Here is a 22,948-nt window from a genome sequence, read left to right as displayed (position 1 = left end):
TAATGCAAGTGATGACCTCCTCTCAAACTTCCTGGCAGGAAGGGGAGGGGAGGGCGAGAGAGGCAGGCAGGAAAAGGGGTACTTCATCAAAATTGTTCTATTTGTTATGTGCTTGTGAGATAAACCATACAATGCCAAACTTATTTGTTATTTATTGTTTGTTCGTTTTATTTAAACACGGGTAAAAAATACTTACACTCAGCCGTTAAGCCAGGCTGACACTTGCACGATTCTGTGGCACGCATTGGCACGACTCGAATCCATGTCGGGACGAGAATTTTGAAATGTTCAAAATTTTGGTCACGACTTGCCACGAAAAAAACATGGCCAAAAGTCGTGGAAGTGTCAGCCTGGCTTTAGGCTGTTTTTCAGCAAGTCCGTATGATATACACTGTACAAAAACATAATGTGGTACAATCAACGTATAGGATAATACATAGACAATAATCGGTATAACGAAACATTTAACAAAAAGATGAAAAAAAATACATTATACACAACACTCTTTACAACACAGTCAGACAGTAGAATGCAGTAAGAAGAAAAAAAATTATATCATTTGCATTGTCATCAACATGTACTCATTCTTTCCAAGGACAATTTGGATCTGGAACCGCCTACCTAGTCAAGTTGTGCATGCCACCACCCTGACAACATTCAGAGAAACTGCTCTCCCCTGTATTACAACTTTGCAGCCTTCTTCTGGATCACTCATCATCTAAACGAGGATGCATGCAGATTTTAAATTGTAAATAGAGATCATCACCATGGCACCTCCCAATGGTATACATATGTAGTTTCATCCCAGTATAGCTTCTTGGAGCTGCGAGAGGGATTACAGTATCAAGTATCAAGTAACATGATCGTAATTTGTTACTAGAAATGCGTGAATCATAACTGATACATGTATCGAAATGTACTTCTTTCCTCCCGATGCATAGTAGCCAATTAACATGAGAACGAATTATAAGAACATTCATATGCTCCACAGTGCTGCCAAATATGCTCTACAATTTCTGCATATTGCATTTGAAAAACTCTTTACATAAAATGCAGTGACCGAGTAATTCTCTTGAATTTCAAATGTTTAATTATACTGAACACTTGACTTTAAAAAAAAAAATGGAGAGGCCAATACTCTGATTCAACAATTTATTGCAGGAATTATATTTTTTATCTATCTTTATTTCTTCCTTCTGTATGTTATCTCTAATGTGATCAAAAGTATACTGGGAAAATAAGAAAGTGAAAACAAAAAACAAAACAAAAAATAAAATAATGAAGGCCTTTACAGAATCTATGGCAGAAGAGACTATTATATATGCAGACAGAGTATCAAACACATAAATATATATATATATATATATATATATATATATATATATATATATATATATATACATTGTATATTGTGTATTAACATTTCCATACACACACACACTCAATCACCCTGACACTAATATTTATTCTTGGTGTAGATTTGTGTTAAAATCAGTAGTAAATGAAACAAGATTCAATATGCATATATCACCATAATGTCAAAATCTTTATTGCAAATGAGAATATTTAATGCATTATCAAGCAACACAACAACTGCCACAAACAGTACAGATGTATCTCTATTCATAAAGAAGTGTAGTGTCAAAGAGTACTGAATGCGCAGTATATTTCACAAATTCCAAGAGTAAGCTGGTATTCATGAAACGAACAACTCACAAAATTAATGTCTCTCATAACACAAATGCATCGTGTTCAAAGTGGAATATCTAAATCTTTTCTCTTAAAAAGTGATAATCCTTCTGTCTCACTCTCTCAACATGGTTCCTGATTGCAAATTCAACCACCAATGAATCGTCTCATAAGTCTAAATTTGCAAAATATTATGCTCCCAAATGTATGTAGCATATCACCATGTAGCGTATACAGTATGTCCCAAAAAAAATTACAACGGGGCCCTATGCAATGATATCTTTTAAAATATTGCATCAATCTAAATACAAATTCAGGGTATGAAACTATAACTCATTGGCCATATCTTACAGAAAACCCCATTCGATTTGCTTCAGTGGTCAAAGAGAAATGAATTTTGTAGAGGATGTCGGGAATCTCTTTTGTCCAAGTTCTGTTTATTGTTCACACACAAAATCATCGAAGTGCTAAACTTGGAAGAATCACACTCATGACATGCTTTACTACAATCCACATTTCTGTGTGACCGCTTAACAAAATGGAATGGGAATTTCTGCAAAATAGTCCTAAGACATTATATCTTATGAAACTGAAGTAGCATTGAAAAAAAAATAATCATATTGTATGTTAACAATTAGAAAATCTGATTGTAATTTTTGTGTGACATACTGCAGTATGTCCCCAAAAAATTACAATCAATTTTTCGAATTGATAACATCCAAAATGATCCACCTGTCTAAGTGCTACTTCAGGGTCTTAAAATATAACATCTTAGCTCTATTTTGCAGAAAACCCCATTCAATTTGGTTAAATCGGTCAAAGAGAAATGTAGATTGTTGTAAAGCATGTCATGAGTCTGATTTTTCCAAGTTTAGCACTTCGATGATTTTGAGTGTGAACAATAGACAGAACTTGGACAAAAGAGATTCCCGACATCCTCTACAAAATTCATTTCTCTTTAACCACTGAAGCAAATCGAATGGGGTTTTCTGTAAGATGTGGGCAATGAGTTATAGTTTCATACCCTGAATTTGTATTTAGATTGATGCAATATTTTTAAAGATATCATGGCATAGGGCCCCGTTGTAATTTTTTGGGGGGACATACGGTACATGTATCAGTATGTGTCCAGCACATACAATGTCAACAAGTGAATGAAAAAAGCAAATAGACATAAGATCTCAGACAACATGGCAGAGCTTCAAATAACGTCAGAAATTTTTGAAGAACCATTGCTTACAAAGCACTGTGGAGAATCATCTTTTCTTGTTTGTGTGTGTATTTGTTTGTGTGTTTGTTTGTTTGTTTGTTTGTTTTTTAGGCAGAAGTAATCTTAGTGCAGTTGTATAGATTCTATCTGTGAAAACATCACTTAGCATTGACATCCTTCACTCTATATCACCAAACTAGATATCATATATGACTATAATACAAGATATCAACTGCATTCATGACTACCTAAAATGTTAACCTAATGATAACCTAAAAATGTGACCTGCTACAACAAAGGGATCCTAAAATCGCTAACGGCTGGGCCGAGAAAATCGAGTTTGAAATCACATCATCAAAATTCGTCAACACAATCGGATTTCTGTTTTGGGCATAATATTGTAGTCCAATGTTTTTTCTATCATCTGCCGAAATTTTGAAGCTAAATGATCAAAGGAAAGGCAAGAAATCAGCATTTGGATTTAGCACCGCAGCTAGACTCCGCCCCTAGCAACGAGGGAGTGATGTTATTGGTCAGTGTGTGGCATCCTGATTACTAATTGGTTGTGCGTAGACCGCTGATGCTAAGCTTGAATGAACATCACGGAGGTCGCTAGGAGCATACCTTCTATTGTCAAGCGGTGAAAACTGTCTTGCCTCCCCTTGATCATGATAGCGTCGCAAGGAAAACTTTGAAGGCGTTTTTCTCGAAACTCTGATTTCCACAACTTGCCTTGCACTAATAAAATCATCAATATCTCCGCAACCGAGTACTTTTATGACTTGTGCTATGTATGAAATTAAAGTAGAAGAGTAAGGGAATAATGTCATGCCATTTTCAGAAAATTTTCCTACCCCAACTTTCGGATCCTTTTATTGTAGCGGGTCACAAATGCATTTTGCAATTATAGGCCGAGTAGCAAACTATTCAATTCATCCAGTCTCCATAAACCTGTTGCGGATGGACTGATTTTGCTATAACATGCATTTCCCATACTGTAAAAGTGGTTTCTTTCGCGGTGGTTTTACTTTCATGCTTTTCGTGCTTTGAGGTTGAACCACGACTTTAACATCACACGAAAATATTTTGAACACGCCGCTTGTTACAATGCTATTGCGCACATGCACACATGAATATTCCTTGCATTGAGTGTATTGATGGTCAACACACACACAGCGATACTGCGCAATGTACGTACAAGCATGTTATACAGTACTCGAGAGACGGGATTTCAGGTAAGCCTGCCTTTACTTCTAATTTCTATTTAATAGATAAAAGAATAATTGGATTATAGTTAGGGTTTTCATGTGCAAAATAAAACAGTTTTTGCCGACTGTGAATTTACAGATTTTGCCGATCACGAATTTAAACACACACGAAAAAGTCGGCACTGATGGAAACCTCGAAAGTATCTGTACGCGAAAGAAACCACTTTTACAGTAGACACTTGCCCGAGTATACTTGGGACTCATCTTCAACAGGTTAAATACATGGAATCTAGTTGGTACCCATCATTTTTTGCCATGCCAGGCAAGCCTCAGACAAACTTTTAGGTTGGTAGGGCACGACCTGTTTTATGTATTATGAAGACAATATAAACTTTTGATACATTAGCATCCACGCCATTGCTTATTGAATGTTATCTGAAAAATATCAGATGATAAATTTCCTCTCAAGCTGTGCAACATACCTAGGGGGTAAAAAATGAAAGTGTTTTTAAACTTCTACCCCATTCCTTCCAATGCTCAACTTATCTTCCTGTTGCTTCAAGGCTGCAATTTAAACAACAGAGCATACACTTTCCCACCCAGGTTGGCTTTTGTTTGGAGGCAAATGGTGGAACTTGTAAAACACCTCAAGCTCTTAACCTGTGGAGAATGGACTGATTTTGCTACAACACACATTTGACATAGACACCTGCCCAAGTATACTCTGGACTTGTCCTCAACGGGTTAAACTTGCCAATTATCATGCTTGAAACAGACATCATAAAACATCAAGGAGCATGGACTCTAAAAGCAGCATACATCATGAATTAGCATGATTATTTCAATTTCAAAGTCATTGCCACACATGTCCATAGATTTGAAATCATTTATTTGGGTCTGACAGCAATTTTTTGTGAATGCTTTTTATGCATGCTTGCTGTAATGGTGTCCTTTTCACATTTTATGTATTACAGTAAATTATACTTTTGTGAGAAAAAAGAAGAGATAGATACAGGGTCAAACAACATGTGGGCAAACAATGTCCCTCACAGTAATCATGTTGCTGTGTGTAGTGCTACACACCTTACATAGGAAGACATGACAGCATGATGAAGTTGATGATTCTGCACTGGTATACAAAGAGAACTGCAAGGGAATTTGAGGGAATCGCATCAAATCGACATTTTGTACAACAGAGGAAGTCAAGATTACATGACTGCCACTGCGCCATAAGCTCCTGCCTGCACCATGCAGTGAATGAAAATGTGGTAAATGATGAACAGCTCAGAAGCAGGAGCGTGAAACATTTTGGATCAGAAGATGGTTTGGGGCTTTTCAGGGTCATGCCTCAACAAGGGACCATGCTAAAGCCCCCTAGCCCCCCCCCCCCCCCCCCCCCCCCCCCCCCAATGCTGGTCATACAACCCAACTTGGCTTGACTTTGTAAGCTACCACACACAGAACCAATGGTTTTAAGTGTCCCCACTAGGCTATGGGAATGCCTCGTCCACATGTACAGCTTCTACTGCAAGTGGACTTGAACCAGGAACCTCACGATTGAGACTGTGATTTCAACCACTGAGCCAGGAAAAAATGACATCCACTGTGCCTGTGCCGTACATAGTGAATGGTACATGATAAAATACCACAAGCCACAGACTCGTCCATCCCGATCACGGTTGTTCAGTTCGTGGTCGTTTAGTTCCTTTGGGCTTCGACCACCTTGCTGCACGCTTCTTACTCATGGGAGCTTCCTTCGTCCTGGTGGGGGCCTCCTTTGTACTGGTGGGGGTCTCCTTCGTTCTGGTGGGGGCCTCCTTTGTACTGTTGGGGGCCTCCTTCGTTCTGGTGGGGGCCTCCTTTGTACTGGTGGGGGCCTCCTTCGTTCTGGTGGGGGCCTCCTTTGTACTGGTGGGGGCCTCCTTCGTCCTGGTGGGGGCCTCCTTCGTTCTAGTGGGGGCCTCCTTCGTCCTGGTGGGGGCCTCCTTCTTCCTTGGGGTGGTGGTGATGGATTCTGGATACTTGCCAAAGGTGCGTAATGCCCCGGCAAGCTTAGCATCATTGGCAATGTTGTGATCATATTGGTTGAGCATTGCCAGAATGGCAGGCCGGAAGATGTCTGGTTTGGCAACAAGTTTTGCACGGAGGTCGGAAAACATGTTTTCTAAACGCTGTTTAATTTCTGCATCTGCATTGGTATGACATGAATGGAAAAACAAGAACGACATGAACAATACCCCTGAGGCAAAGATGAGAAGATGGCAAGCTATCGGAAAAGAGAGAGAAAAAAATAGAATAGGAAACAAGGTATATAAACAAGCTGTCAGATATGTGTCAGCAAAAACTCTACTGCAGATTAAGATTGGTGATTATGATAATAAGCCGCCGTAAAAGACAAACAGTAGTATGGTGTTCTACAAATACCGAGCTGTCTTTAAAAATACGACCCCAATACAACTGCACTCCAAATTGTGACATTACAGAAAGACAAATCCAAATTACACAGAAAAAGAAACCTGACTTTCATTGCCACAATTTTGATATTGCAGTCAGTTTCCCTTCTGCCTAGAGTTTGTTAAATGAACCATTGATTTTATGAACCACATAATCACATCAAAATCAAGTGCAAATAATCACTGAAAAATGTATATATTCTAAAAAACGACAAAAACAAAACAAAAACAAAAACACCTATAATCAAGCCCACACTACAGTGGACTCCTGTTACAACGAAATCCTTGGAATTGGCAGTTTTCTTTTGTTACATCAAAATTTCGTTATAACCGAACAAATAAACAATAAAAATAAATAGAGTGGATAATCTTGCGGCCTTAATTTTTACTTCATTGTAACTGGAATTTTGTTATAACCATGTTCGTTATATAATTCAGCCAACAGATAGTAATGGGTAAGCAAAATATAGAAAACAAACCTGTGATTTGCTTGGCACACTCTTTGGATAGAATGCGGACCGTGGCCTGCAGATCGTCTGTCTTATTTGCCTTCCCTGTTGCCTGCGGAGCCTGTTGATTGGTTGCAGACCCGGCTGAAGGATCAGCTGAAGTGCCACTGGGCTGCAGTCCCGCAAACCAGCTCTTGGAAGGGACATCGCATCCTTAGATTGAGGTGGAGCAAGAGCAGCAACAATGAATCAAATCACAGATAGCAACAGCTTAGTTCACGGAAGCAAAGGAATATTAAGCAAAGGGGTGAAGGATGAGGTGTGAATTTTCTTCAATTTGTCTCCTTCTACAAATGAAATTTGTAAGATTGCAAATGCTAATCTATCACTCAACAAACATGTCGGAGAAAGCAACCACGGGACTCAAACTTGTCATCTACTTCTTTACGGGCAGTGACACTACCACCAGGCTATCCCTGGTAGCTGGCAGTGACACAATGAACTTGGAACACATACCCAAGCTCCGAAATTCCAACATCATTATGCTAAGCAGATCTGCTTAATATTTTCTTGGCTTCTTCAATGCCTTGTCTGCCTTGGACTACTTAATAAAAAAACATAACATGTTTGTTAAATTGTACATCAGCAGTTAAGATCTTACAAATTTCATTTGTAGAGGGAGACAAATTGAAGAAAATTCACACTCAGTTTACTTGACCTCTTGCAAAGTCTGTCTGTCTGTCTGTCTGTCTGTCTGTCTGAGTCTATCTCTCTCTCACTGTGCATGAAACTTACCATACTAAATCTCACAAAGTGCGTCACTAACACCAATAACATCAGTACAACAATAAACACATACACATTTCTCTGCAACATTAACTCTCTGTGTGCCACGGTGTAAACCCCCTGTGTGCCACATTATTCTGAGGCATCAACGTAGTCATGCTTTGAGGAAATATTCTGCTTTTCAAATCTAAGTAAGTTCAATAGATTTTCGTTACCCTGGACACGTGACCCCGAGCAAAGTTGTAAAGAAAATTCCAAGCTTTGCTTTGATGTAAATTATATGACAAATCTATGGTAGTTTTTCGTTTAAATGACCAGTACCTACATTATTGAAGAAGCATGACTTTTGTACAAAGCTAGAAATGTCGCTAAGGCGACTGGTATGCCTCCGCCATAATGCATGATTCTCCTAATAGATCTATAGTACATGTGGACAATGTGTGATTACATTTTCACAAAATTGGCAAAATATTAGAATGACAAGTTTGTCACAAATGTGTTGAATGTTCACCTTCCTTGACCTAGGTTTAATTGGATGAATAGGAGAGCATGTATTTGGGGATTTAAGGACTTTAACTTGACTTTGCCCATTCATAAGTTTATGCATTGAGTACGGGTAATTTTCAAGGTATGGAGAAAAAGTGCAATTTCTGTATTGAAAAGTACATTGTTACCATTTTCATCTGGCCTTTGACCCTAAAATTCATACATAAAATAATCACTGTCAGGCAGAACAGGCATAAATATGTAGAACGTTTCAAGATACACACTTGAGCCACTTCTGAGATATGGAGAAAAAGTTAGTTCAGCACTTTCCCTTGATCTTTGACCTTTTGACCTTTGAGGCAAAAAAAAGAAGTTTCCAGAGAATCTCTATTAGGTTATACATGCATATACCAAGTGTAAAAAAAAAAAAATTATCCTGCTGGCATTGCATAAATATGAGGGAAATAGTAAAATGTTAAAGTGTTGCCCTTGACCTTTGACCCCTGACCTTTGACCCCATGAACCCTAAATTCTCTAGATAATCACTGCCAGTCAGTACATATACTACGTTCCATGAAGATACCTTGAACAATTTCCGAGTTACGGAGAAAAAAGTGAAGTTTTAATATTGTTACTTGACCTTTTGACCTTTGACCTTTGACCTCATGACCCCAAACTTTCACCAGAGAATCTTAATTGGGTAATACATGTATACACTAAGTTTTAAGAAAATATCTTCAGGCATTGCATAGATGGGGTGGAAATAGTGAAATCTTATGTATTTGACCTTGACCTTTTGACCTTTGACCTTAAGCATGTGCACCCAAAAGTTGATAGGCACAACTTCTCCTCCTAATACACATACATGCCAAGTTTCATTAGGATACCTCAAAACGTTTTGTAGTTATGCTGTCCACAAAATTCATTACGGACGGAAGGACGGAAGGACGGACGGACGGACGAACGGACGGACAACCCGAAAACATAATGCCTCCGGCCCAACTTCGTGGCGGAGGCATAAAAACAGTGCCTGAAACTTTACTTGCAAATCCAGTAGGGAACACCACTTGATAGCCAATCACCACACAAAATGCAAGCTACATGTGACATGAATGGAATTGCGAGAGACGCTTTCATTGTCCTGTGACATTTGGCTATTAATCAATTGGTTTGGGCGGCTTTGTGTGTTTGAGCAGAATATGCGAAATTGGCACGCCGTCGACCGAGTCAGATGTGTGAACATGGCACATAAAGAGTTAGAGAGCATTCAGTGAAGTTTGCACATACCTCTCGCAATCTTGTACAGGAGTGCTCTCGTGTCCTGGTCAGTGACAGGAGCACACACATTGAGAGATGGAACATCAAAGAACTTTGCTACAGCCGCTTGATGTTTACAATGGCTGCCTGTTTTCCCTGCTGGACAGGTACAGTGGCCCACAGTAGTGTTGACCATGTACTCCCGGTCATCCTTGGTTCCACTAGTCACAGCATAGTCAGTGACCGTTACCTGCCAAAGAAGGAAAAAATGGTATCGCAAGGGATTGCAAGGGAAATGAGATGATTGGAAGCAGTGTGTGGAGTTGCCATCAGCATCAGCAGATTCTCTCTCATTGATCAAATGTGGTGGCTATGATGATATGTTTCTGACATCACAGGGACTTCTTATCAGCATTCAAAATTGCCAAGATGAAAACAGTGTGAAATCAGACATACAGGACAATGAAAGCTTTGTCATTACAATCTGAAAAAAAGACAGAAATTTGTAAAATATAAAAGTTTCTCAAGTTTTCATACAATAGTGATTATAATATCGGTAACATACAATTTAGATGTCATTGCCAGCCAAATGTCCATCAATAATTTGGCAGCTATAACAACTGCACAAATCACCTTTGATGCATCAATACTGATCATTGATAATCTTACGCACAGATTATGGTTCGCATCCTTCTATTGCCATACATTATACACAAATGGAATTTTTTGAAGATATGTGTGTTTGCATTGTAGAGAGACTGATGATGCATGGATTTTATTCTTCAGTTGTCCTACAGATTTGCCTACCAATTATTGAAATGTTTTCATACGTGTGAACAATGATTCAAAATGTTCATTGTTGTTGAGTATGAATACCTATCAGCATTTCACATGATGTTTCCATTTCTGCATTTTGAGATTACATTAGTTACGTTCAGACGGCGTTCCCTAACCTCCAGGATAGGCTTGTGGTCAGGCACAGTGTAGACACACTCTATCAATGAGCTGCGGGGGTAACTAACTAGTAGTTAGGCAGAATCGTGTGGACAGAACTCTTGTAGATAAGCATATTACAGGGGGCAGTGAGCCTTTCCTGGAGGATAAGCTTCGTCGAATGAATGCGCATTGTAGCTAGGGGCCCGGGCCAGAGCCTATCCTTGAGATTAGGGATCACTGTCTGAATGGAACTATTGCTACTACGATTGATATAATGAATATCGCACCAAGGTGAAACCACGGTATTTTCTGCTGTCTAATCTATCTCATTCTTTCATGTCAAGAATACAAAAGCCCCCTTTGGTCAAGAACTCTTACTGAGAAGAGGTTGGGTAGCATAAGCTTACCTGTCTGATATTGTCCTTAGAGAAGCTCTTGCCCTTCAGCTTGTAGCGTGGGGTGATGACATCGTTGTCCGGACGACCGTTTGCTGCGTCCAGGATTCTCTGCTGGTAGCGATCCGGGAAACTAGACGCCAGGAAGCGCACCAGCTGGGTGAAGCTGAAACCTTTGGTTTTGTCCACAATTTCGTCTTTAAGCACCCTCATGGCTGCCTTGCAGAAACTGTTGGGGAGATTGGCCTTCAGGTAATCAGACTGTGCCAACATCCACTCTTGTCTCCTCTGGTAGTGGATAGCAATGAAATCTTTGAAAGACCTATCAGGGAAGAGAAGTGAAGAATGTTCCATCAATTACTCTCACTCATTTACTGAAAGGATGACAGACATACAGTCAACCTTGCATAAGTCAACCTTACATAGGTCAAACAATGGTCTTAGTCGAAGGAAGGTCTTTTCAAGTCCTCTTCTCTTTATATTGTATCAATTTTAATCCCTCATAAGTCAAATTTTCTCTAAGTCAAAGCTATTTCTGCAGTCCAAGTAGATCTGAGTTAGGTTATGTTGACTGTATGTGCAAAATCTTCTTGTGATCAGCATCATTAATTTAAAGGAAGAACACCTAGGATGGAACTTCCTAAACAGAATTGTAACTAATGAGATATCTATTTCTCTTTGCCTGAAGCAAAGGTCTTAATTTGACCAAATCAAAATGCCCACTGACTGTGCAACAATATACGAATAGTGAATTGTCACGAGAGCGATGGTACAAGATTTCAGTTTGTGAAAGATAGAGGCACTCTATTCAACAAGGCAAAGCCGAGTTGAATACTGTTCATTTTTCACCGAATGTGAAATCTTGTTCCATTTCATGGGTAAAGACCATACACTATTTGTTTTATACAACAACTTGGATGTCAACAGATGTAGTTCACACAAATTCTTGAATCTACCACAGAAATGTGCCTTTCTGTGAAAGGCAAATGAATAGCACATGGCGAGTCACAGTCAATGCGTACATATGTGAAACCGATCGGTTGCATTTATTTACATCTGAGTGACAAAATTTGCGCTTGTAATTGTTGAGTGTGCGTGGCAAATGCTTGTTCATTGAGACATTAAAGCCATAAAATGGAACAAAAACTTCGAGTCAACTGTGAGTTTAGCATGGAAGTCAATGAAAATTGGTGACATCACCCATGCGATATCCATTGTTGCTCTATATAGCAAAATTGTACGGCTGACAGCAACAGCATGTGATGGTACTTTTAACTGCATGTCGCACGGACAGGGGTGAGCAATAGCGGGATGTGAGGATAATGAAGACTAATATTACTAAAGTAAAGGGAGAACACACTTAGGAAGACACGGCTCAATATCTCATATAATGGTGACAATGTAACAGTTAAATTAATTTCTTTCCTCTTTTTTTTTTCCCCAGTTCATAAAGAGAGGGAGAGGAGAAGCACATTTTACACTTGACGATAAAGAAAAAAACATGGTGATTACCAATTAATCATTCTATCAATTGAACTTCTATTTTGTATCATTTTCATAAGACCTTGATTCATCCATGGCATCACTGTGCTATAGGTGCAAATAGCATGTTTTGAGATATTATGAATGGTAATTATGACAGTGGAAATTATGATGATGTATGAATGCACATATGTGTTCACAACTACATGTATATGCACTATTGTATATCATGTGTAAGTTTGTATGGTTGTATTTGAGCAATATGTATTATTTGTTGTGTACATGATACCAACGTAAAAACACAAACTTCTGTCTTCTTGAGTGAACAAACAAATGATACTAATACCATCATCATCATATCAACAGTCCCAAGACACTATCAAACATTAATCCACACATACACGCTACACCATACATGTCTCAAGGAACAAGAATGATACAGTTAGGCGGATTAACCCATTGAGGACCGACTGATTTTGCTTTATAGTTGGTACTCGTCTTCAAGGTGTTAAAAAACTTACTTATTGAGAGTCTGATCACCAAGACTGTCGGCACACAGTTGATTAATGTCATCCATACTGGTTGAGAACACCATCCTCTTCATGTGGTTGAAATGGTTGAGCCTCTCCTCCTTGGACACCCCATGTTTCGGGTCCCACAGCCAGCGCCAGGTGGCCTGGAGGATGGAGAAAACAGAGAGGACCAGCTGGGAGCGAGGGAAGGCTTCCTTCAAGGACTGCCGCTCGTTAGGGCAGTCATTCACCATGATCATCTTCGGTCCTGCCACTCCCCTGCCACGAAAGCAGCTCTCGGGAAGCATGGACTTGTAGAGCTCTAGCGCCCCCGCGATGATGGCCTGAGATTTGGCAGTGGTCACGATGACGCCGATGGGTAGACACCCAACACTGCTGTGCGTCAGGAGGAGGAAGATGCTGTGGTTATGTCTGTCTGCGCTGTTCATAGCATCCAGGAAGCACAGCTTGCTACTGTCCGGCAGGAACATATGCACACGCTGCATCAGCAGGGTGCAGATGGCAACGATCACTACCCCATTTTCGGTAATGCCCACTTTAATGGCAGGACTGCTACCACTGGGACTCTCACTGTTGTGCTGCTCGGCTATGTCGGTCAAAGAGAGAAGTACATCCTCCTCCTTCTTCTCACAAGTCTGCCTGTATAACCTAATCAACAAAATGAATACTTGCTCAAATCCTACAAGAAAGATATCAAATGATGCACCACAGGAATACAATTTTCTCAGTTAACTAAAATGGTAAGCCCTGCACAATATTTGACCACTCCAGCTTGCCCCTACTCTCTTTTTCATGTATATCGTGAAGAACATGATCAAATTTCAAATCTCTGGAAGTTCACTGTAATTGACTATTTTGTTAATTGTCTTGGTTTTGTCAGTTAGTGAAAACATACTGAAAGCAAGGTTCTCTAAAAACACAATCATGACAGATGTAAGAACATATGTAATAAACTCTTAGCAATTGCATTGGTTAAGGAGCTAAGCACAAAACGAGGTATTAGATTGATAAAGACTGCTCCGGAATTGAAATAACACAGACAAAAGAGAAAATCACTGTACTCTCTTTAACTTGTTTATAAACAACACAAGGCAATCGCCAAATTGTGTCTCGCCCATTCGCGTACAAGGAATTAATATTTTTTATAACTCTCAGAAGTTAATTGACCTGCTTATGACCTTTGACCTTGTGGTGACCTTCAACACCCTAAGGGACATTTACCATCCAAGTTTGGTCACAAACGGACAAAGGGATCAAACGTAATGAGCCATAATCGAAACGCGCCATAAAAACTTAACATTGGGCCCTAAAAATTTGTTGACCCCTTTCTGTGACCTTTGGCCATTTGATGACCTTTAACTCCCCAAGGGACATCTACCGTCCAAGTTTGGTCACAAACGGACATAGGGATCAAAAGTTATGAGCCACAATCAAAATGCGCCCTAAAAATATAACATTGGGCCCTAAAAGTTTGTTGACCCCTGTCTGTGACCTTTGACCTTGTGACGACCTTCACCTCCCCAAGGGACATCTTCCATCCAAGTTTGGTCACAAACGGACAAAGGGATCAAAAGTTATAAGCCATAAACGAAATGCGCCCTAAAAACTTAACATTGGGCCCTAAAAGTTCGTTGACCCCTATCTGTAACTTTTGACCTTGTGGTTACCTTCAACTTCCCAAGAGACATCTACCATCACCCAAGTTTGATTGCCATTGTAGCAACATGTGCTGAGTTACGTGTGATAAGAGAGTCTTACAAGTAAACTTTAACGTATGACCTCAAATGACCTTTGACCTTATCATGTGACCTCTTACGGCACCATAACATGAAGGTACCCCCAGTGCATCCATCACCCAAGTTTGATTGCCATTGTAGCAACATGTGTCGAGTTACGTGTGATAAGAGAGTCTTGCAAGTAAACTTTAACGTATGACCTCAAATGACCTTTGATCTTATCCTGTGACCTCCAACAGCACCATAACATGAAGGTACCCCCAGTGCATCTATGACCCAAGTTAGGTTGTAATCCAAGCAACTTATATGTGAAGTTATTTGTCAAAAGAGAGTCTTGCAGGTAAACTTTAACATAGTATTAGAAAAGAGAGTCTTGCACATACTCTTTAATATATGACCTCAAATGACCTTTGACATCATCACATGACCTCTGACAACAACATAACATGAAGATACCCCTAGTGCTTCTATCACCCAAGTGTGGCTGCCATTGCTGTAAGAGTTGCCAAGTTATGCATCATAAGAGAGTCTTGCAGGTAAACTTTAACATTTGTGACGGACGACGGACGACGGACGACGGACGACGGACGGACGACGGACGACGACGACGGATGGACGACGGACGGACGACGGACGGACGCCATTTGGATCCCTTAGTCTCGCCTTCACTTCCGGTGGGCGAGACAAATAAAATGGTACTTCCACACTTACAGTGTAGAGAGAGATATCAACTTCACTCTCAAATATGTGCTTCACGCAATCAGTATCAAGCCTAACTGAACCACACAAGCATTCTTAGACTGGTCATGTTTCTATGATTAAAAAATACCTTAACACACAACCTGCAGAGCTCATGTTAATCAGAATAGCAGAGTGGTATGCTCACATTTTCCAGCAGTCTTAGTCATAGTCCTATGCCTGTTGATCTATGCAGATTGTATGTTGACTCATCCATTGTCTGGTAAGCCCCAAAACATCCTAAGCATCCCAGTTTACTCATTCTCTTGTTTGGAAGTCTTTTACTGAAGTCAAATTCTATTATGCTAAGTCTCCAAGTTAAGCTGGCAAAGGATGATTAGCACTATGTCAGAGGCTGAAAATTCTAAGGACATGCTAAAGGTTATTATTCATCCCCCCCCCCCCATCAAAAACAGAAAAAAACCCAAAACAATTATTACATGCTAACTAATAATTAACGAACAATTGTTATAAAGACAATAAAGACCATCGTTTTCTCACCTCCAGCAGTACTGCAGGTCAGGGCACACTGCCCTGTCGGCAGTCACCATGCAGTAATTATCTCCGTGCTCTGCTCTCAGGTCGGTTCTCAAAGCTTCCAGAGCTGCCGAGGGTGTGTATTTCATCTTGAAGAGGGAGATTAGCTTCTCCTGTGTCTCACGCGACACATCCCTATGCCTCAGGGCGTCTGCACACATGATGTTGTGGTTGTGTCTGAATGACAAGACAACTGTCGTGGGATACTCCGGCATGTGAGTGTCAGCCTTGTTTCTACCAATCACAGACAAGTTCAGAAAGTTGACATCAGAAAATGATCAAGAGAAAACTCACCTAAATACCATTACGATTGAATCATTATAACTGTAATTCATTAATGATTTCCACTAAGCAATTAGCATTTACTCATAATCATCAACATTGTGGCAACACTACATGTGAAGTATGTCATCCATGAAGTACTGTTCTAATTAAGTGGATTGATAATCAACCACAAGTTGTGGGTTGCACTTACAGGTATGTGACACAATAATGTGACCCGCTACAACAAAAGGATCCTAAAGTCACTGACGGGTGAGCCGAGAGAATTGAGTTTGAAGTCAGATCATCAAAATCGGTCAAAATGTTCTGTTTTTGACATAATTTTGTAGTATAATGTATCTTCTGTCATATGTCGAAATCTCGAAGCTAAATGATCAAAGGAAAGGCGAGAAAATAGCATTTATCTAGGCCATGATTTTCCGACTTTCAATGACGCAGAAACATGTCCAAAGATTTGGATTTAGCGCCGCAGCTAGACTCCGCCCCTAGCAACGAGGGGGTGATCTCATTGGTCAGTGCATGGCATCCTTGTTACTGATTAGTCGTGCGTAGACCGCTGGGGCTAAGCTTGAATGAACATCGTGGAGGTTGCTGGGAGCGTACCTTCTACTGTCAAACTGTGAAAACTCTCTTGCTTCCCTTGATCATGACAGCGTCGTAAGTAAAACTTTGAAGGTGGTTTTCTCGAAACGCTGATTTCCTAAACCACTCGACATGCGCTAATGAATTCATTGATACTTTTAGGAGTCATGTTATATATGACATTAAACTGGAAGAGTACCGGTACGGGAATTATGTCATGTCATTTTCAGAAAATGGTCCTCCTCCGACTTTCGGATCCTTTTGTTGCAGTGGGTCACATATGTTTATTGATCTGTAACCTGCATCAGAATACACGGAATGAAGTGATGGTGAATTATCAAGCCTCAAGTCTTCAAACCAACTTTTCGTACCTCCTGTGCCTGCCCCGTTCAGTGAGAACATTTTTTACTGTGATGCCCATCTTTGCCTGGCAGTCAGTGTTCTTCGATGGTGTTACTCTCTTCCGATTGGTGTCCTTCAATGGCCTGGTGTTGTGGTGACAGCGATATCTCTTCTGTAGACAGAAACAAACATGAAGAAACATTACACAGAGGCCAAAACGAGGAAAAAACTTAGCATAAGTGCACATGACATATAATGTTCATATCCAATATACTGAACACTTTTGTTTTTTTGCATCAGCAGTAACAAAGCATTGTAACAAGACAATTTCAAATGCTACAAACATTGTGTGAACCTAACATTAGTAAAAATTTGAAGAATGTACTTGTCAATCATTAAATATCTTTAAAAAGATAGTTAAGAAAGTTCAAAATTTGTGGAAATTACCACACCATGGAGTGTTTCATGTCTACGAAACAAGCGACACTAAACCCCCCGTCCTTCAAGGATCTTGTATTTGATTGCTGGTATCTTGCGATAAAATTATACTCATTTGGAATAGCATTTTTAAATGTATTTTCATCACTTTGATGGAACTGATATTTTGTTTTCTCTAAAACCACACCTGACCACTCACTCATTGCCATGCGGATTGTGAAAATATTAACTTGATGCATGCAGACAAAGAACATTCCCTTGCATTATATACGAACATATCAACTCATCTACTGTTCCAGACAAATACTGGTAATTTAGAAAAAAAAAAAGATACTTTGCCCATGGATGTACATGTATTTCAGACCTTGAAATTAATTTTCTTCCCAGCGTACTGGTACGTCTGTAGTACCCTCCAGGTGCAGTAGGAAGATGTCTGGAAATCTGTAATCCATCTCTTGACTTCCTCCTCGTCTATGAGCTTCAGACGTAAAACTGCAAAGAACCCAACTGGGACTGCCTTTTCAGATTTTTCTGTTGCACTGTCCACTTCGTCCATCTCCATTTCACACAAGTGGTGGTCATAGCCAGCTGGCAGAATATTCTGTGTGGGATGTGAATGGAAACATAAACTTAAAAATCTTGCACACCTTTCATAATTCATGGTCTGTACGTAGTTCTAAAAAGAATAAAATTCCTAATTAAGTTCGTTTGTTTGTAATTTTTTACTTATGAGGAAAAGGTAGAGTACCTGGTAAGAGTTCTTTTTGTACCTCATCCCCCCCCCCCAAAAAAAAAAAAAAAAATCATACTTGCCTTGAAATATTTCAAATGTTTACTTATATTATAAGGGTAAAAAAATTATTTCAAAATGGGGCTAAATTAAACAAGGGTTATAGGCACCTACAGCTGTGGATCTATGCATGAAGCTATATACCAGTAGTCTGGTTGGGAATCATAATCCTACAAAGAATGATTATGATTAATTGAAATAAACTTAAATCAAGTTTTTTGTTCCCTTCTATCACTCTTAGTACCGGTAATAGCATTCTAATTACACTCGAAACTATAATCACGAAATTTAAATTACACAGCACACTACCTTAGGCTTAGCTTATCAATTATGGTTTGAGAGAAGATTTGTAAGATTTCCTATATTGGGGATTTTGTCTGTAGTGATCAACTTATTTATTACCTCTATCACTTCTGGTTCTAGAGAAGAAGATTTTTAAAGATTCCTTAATTGGTTGGTTGGGGGGTCCCCCTCAAGGGGGGTATGTGCATTGTGCAATTTGAAGATCGAGACTGAGACCCTATCCCTCAACAAGCTCGAGATTAAGACCCTATCCCTCAAAGCCAGGGACGGGATGCTAACTGCCAAATTTGTTGAAAATCCATCATGGGATTTTCAAGAAGATGATGAAAAAAAAAAATACACACAATGCATGACAGAAGTGTGACTGTCCATAGCTAAAAACCAATCAACAAAAAGTCACAGATTAGGATCCTCTGTAATGACCAAACAAAACATGTAATTTTGGATGACACATGCTGAACCAAATTATGATTTTGTTGTAAATTTGTCTTGCCTTGGAGAGTTAAAATCTTTCATCTACTTTCTGTCAAAATTTGGCTGCTTAGAACAAAACCAAATTTTAGATATTTGCAGATTCCTGGACCATACATACTTTCTCAGACCGGCACTGTTCTCATTAAATGTGCTAAAAGACAGAAATTTTGTTTTCACTGACACTAACATTGATGATACTTCTTGCCCTGTTTAAAGCGTTAGTTCTTAATCACAGCACTCGCACTCCTGACCCTCTGGAATTCTCACTTTTCTTTAAGTTATGGCACTGTAGATGTACCTCCTCAGCTAAAAGTAATATTCATTGTCTTATTTCAATCACTTTTGCATGTGCTACTAGTCTAGTTAGGATGGTGACTAATAACAGTTACAAGGTATGAATTAGAGCTCGATTTTCGCCCTCTTATTAAACCGCACCGGGACCTGAGGCCGGTTAGGAGGCCGGTTACGTCTCTATGAGCTTAGCATGCAGGCAGGCGCCACACAATGCACCACGGGCAGCGCAGGCAGGGTTCTTTGGGTTTGACTACTGTACGAACACACAATACAAGCGCAGGGCACACGTGAAGTGTAAAGCGTGGGCCAGAATATGGTCCTTACCTGCAATGCCGTCGGTATCTCCATTCCAGTGCAGCCAGGGAGGCCATGTCCATAGGAATAATGAGTGTTCACCTGCGTCGTTGACAAAAGGCTGGCAGCTGGCTGAGACATTTTTAAATATTCGCGGCGCTTGCAAAGCAGCTTGTGTGACTGAAGTAGATCTAGCAGACGAAACTTGGATGCAAAATATTGCTCTACAGAATGTATGCTATGGAAAAATACGACGACGTGACAGCATTTCCATACATGGCGTCAAACAGAGAGAGCGCAGAGGTTTTTGTTTTTCTTTTTTCATCTTCGCGTGCACAGTTGCGGGTCAAAGGTGGCGCCCTCTATAAATACGGCACGGACGCACCGTCGCGTTAAAAATGCAACGTGATATAAGTCAAAATTTTGCACGAAACTGATTGCAGGAAATTATAGGCCTACTCAAAACTGTTTTCGTGAAAACTTGTTCGGTATTCTGATATTATCATACAACCGGTGCGAAAATAAATTGAGATATTGTGCCACGAAAAGGAGTGGAATAAATCTGTCATGGTACAAATTTGACTGACATGATGTTGTAAAATTATCACACAATATTGAAATTCTTGATTGTGAATTCGAACAAAAGAAAAAAGAGAGTAAGTGAAATCAGTCGTGAATGAATGCTTCTTCAGAAAATAAAATAAAAGTTTCAAAAAATTGTTCGAAAAACACTTTAATATAGTAAACGACATAATACACATCTTCACTACATAAAAGCACGAATTTAAGATGGGGAGGGGGGAGTCAAATCACCAACACCATGAAATGTCCGAAGATTCCACCTGCTTGTTGTTGCTTTTTCGGTTGTGGGGGTTGGGGTTGGGGCGGACGTTGCCCCTGGACCCCACCAGGAGCTCTAGCTACGTTTATCACAATGCCCAACTTTTAGACATTAATGAAATACGTGTATATATACATATTATATATAATTTATATATATATGAGATTAAAAGAGATTAAAACATGAAATGGCATTAAAACGCTTTATCCTGGCGAGGAAATTAAATTCTGTCAATCCCTGAAGAAGAGGAAGGATCCTCGAAAATTCGGATTATTCATTAAATCAAGATTGGCTATTAATGCATTCCCTGTATTCCTCTGTTGTGAATTTATTATTGCTATTTCTAGTACTGCCAATACGCGGAACAACTATATATATATAATTATATATATATATATATATATATATATATATATATATAATCCATTTTCTTTGCTCAAAGTTTTCGCCATTTATTATTTGTTTCTGGTCAGTTTTCCCTCTCTTGTTTCAATTTATATTACAAAAAATAAAAAAGCTGCATCGCTTCGGTGATCCCTCGCATTTATTCCAAAGTTGATTCACGTCCTTTGGGTCTATGTCAGGTTAACGTGTGTGTGTGTGGCACACATACACACACTATAGCTTCTGACCACACGAGCAAAGAGAATTAAGGGTTTGGGACGAACACCGATCTAGGGCTTTCAATAGCTCAGTCGGTAGAGCACCGGTCTAGTAATCCGGAGGTCTCGGGTTCGAATCCCGATGAAAACCCATTTTCTTCGCTCAAAGTTTTCGCTATATATATATATATATATATATGAGCTGCCCTCCTAGCCCACACACAACACCTCACCTTAGCAGGCCTAACTCCAACCATCACTACAAATGTTTCGGTTCCCCACAACCGGCTGCCAATTGACTGCCGGCATGTAACCGGGCCTAATTGGGAGTGTGCATCTCACACCTCTTGACAAATGGCAGAAAGCCCGACAGCTTGAAGTAAAATCACTTGTGAGGATTCAAAGCAATGTCTACCGCCTCTTATACTCTCGTTATGATAAATTATATTTAATACATATATCATAACGAGAGTTATATATATATATATATATATATATATATATATATATATATATATATATGTATTATATATATATATAATATATATGTATATATACATATATATATATGTATATATATATATATATATATATATTTAGACCTCAGCAACGTGCTAAAGCATCTATTGCATCATCGACGGGCAGCCAGACACCTCAATAGTATTATTACTATCGCCGACGTCACAGTTGAAAAAAAAATGCTCGAATAACACTACAGGTGCATATCATTTATTCATAAAGACATTAAAACTTTCAGACAGAATTCCTGAACTCGTGAAGTGACAGACGAATTGTATTTGACGATACCATGCCTGTATATCTAGCCCGTGCCCCATTTTCATTTTGGGCCATGACACAATCAATATTCAATAATATTAATATTAATAATATTTAAATTTATTTATTTTTATTTATTTATTTATTTATTTATATTTAAATTTATTTATTTATTTATTTTTATATTTTTATTTATTTTTTTTAATATTTATATTATCACGGACAAGGCACAACTACTGGCTGGGATATCTCTACATGGGGGCCGGAGATGTGAGTTTCCGTCAGTGAAAGACAAGATGAGGTGGGTCTCTGAACCGTTTATCTTCGTGATAGTAAATCGGAGCATGACGTTGGCAATGTAAGTCCATTGAAAAGCTATCAGGGATTCATATTTGTCATGTTTTTTAACACTGATTTCATCCTCTCATCTTTGGCTCTTCGTGGAGGGAACCAGTCCATGGATGCGTCGTTGCTACGCAAAACGCGCACATACACAGTGCGCGGTTACCATGCACTGTGGCAGCAACTACCAGTCTAGACGCATTCCATCACAAGCAGGTTAGTTTTGAAATCCGTCCGACCAGGAGCAGACGTATACCCTTGGGTGTATGTTTTGCTTCAGAAACGGATTTTAATCTAACATCACATCGCATCCTGGTCGCTGATGAAGAATGCGATGACTAACCTGTTTGGTGTCTTGTTTCTAAAACATGCGCTTAATTTCCTCGCCAGGATAAAGCGTTTTAATTGCCATTTTAGGTTTTAATCTCATTCACTTCTGTTCGTTATTGATCAGTGACTACCAGGAAAGGCTGGTTGACTATCAGGTAAAGTCTGATTGACTATCAGGAAAAGTCTGATTGACTACGGGAAAGACCGTTGACTATCAGGAAAGTCTGATACAGTATTCCATCACGGACAAGGCACAACTACTGGCTGGGATATCTCTACATGGGGGCCGGAGATGTGAGTTTCCGTCAGTGAAAGACAAGATGAGGTGGGTCTCTGAACCGTTTATCTTCGTGATAGTAAAT

General features: G+C 39.5%; 1 protein-coding gene across 1 annotated transcript; it reads right to left on the bottom strand.

The window, feature by feature from the left end:
* Positions 1 to 5,780: 5,780 nt before the first annotated feature.
* On the bottom strand, positions 5,781 to 19,844 carry LOC139720752 (uncharacterized). Its single transcript, XM_071632107.1, has 9 exons — positions 19,725 to 19,844; positions 17,904 to 18,140; positions 17,131 to 17,273; positions 15,860 to 16,129; positions 12,873 to 13,532; positions 10,882 to 11,191; positions 9,569 to 9,788; positions 7,040 to 7,222; positions 5,781 to 6,295 (listed from the first exon to the last, which is right to left on the bottom strand). The coding sequence occupies exons 1-9, from the start codon at positions 19,833 to 19,835 to the stop codon at positions 5,781 to 5,783; spliced, it is 2,649 nt and encodes an 882-aa protein (XP_071488208.1). The 5' UTR covers positions 19,836 to 19,844.
* Positions 19,845 to 22,948: the final 3,104 nt, after the last annotated feature.

The sequence above is a fragment of the Diadema antillarum genome, unplaced genomic scaffold (assembly GCF_040938485.1).
Source record: "Diadema antillarum isolate AM-2024a unplaced genomic scaffold, OU_Dant_1.0 scf00000012, whole genome shotgun sequence".
In the NCBI taxonomy this organism is placed as follows: Eukaryota; Metazoa; Echinodermata; class Echinoidea; order Diadematoida; family Diadematidae; genus Diadema; species Diadema antillarum.
Note: the sequence above shows the minus strand (reverse complement) of the source record. Positions and strands in the feature narration are given on the sequence as shown.

What these genes read in the sequence shown, in the direction of transcription:
- LOC139720752 (XM_071632107.1), bottom strand. Translation starts at nt 19,835, where the DNA reads ATGTCTCAGCCAGCTGCCAGCCTTTTGTCAACGACGCAGGTGAACACT. An exon ending in GACCTGCAGTACTGCTGGAG is followed by an intron (nt 13,533 to 15,859) that starts GTGAGAAAACGA and finishes TTTGTTGATTAG; the next exon opens with GTTATACAGGCAGACTTGTG. An exon ending in GTGTGCCAAGCAAATCACAG is followed by an intron (nt 6,296 to 7,039) that starts GTTTGTTTTCTA and finishes ATACCAATGCAG; the next exon opens with ATGCAGAAATTAAACAGCGT.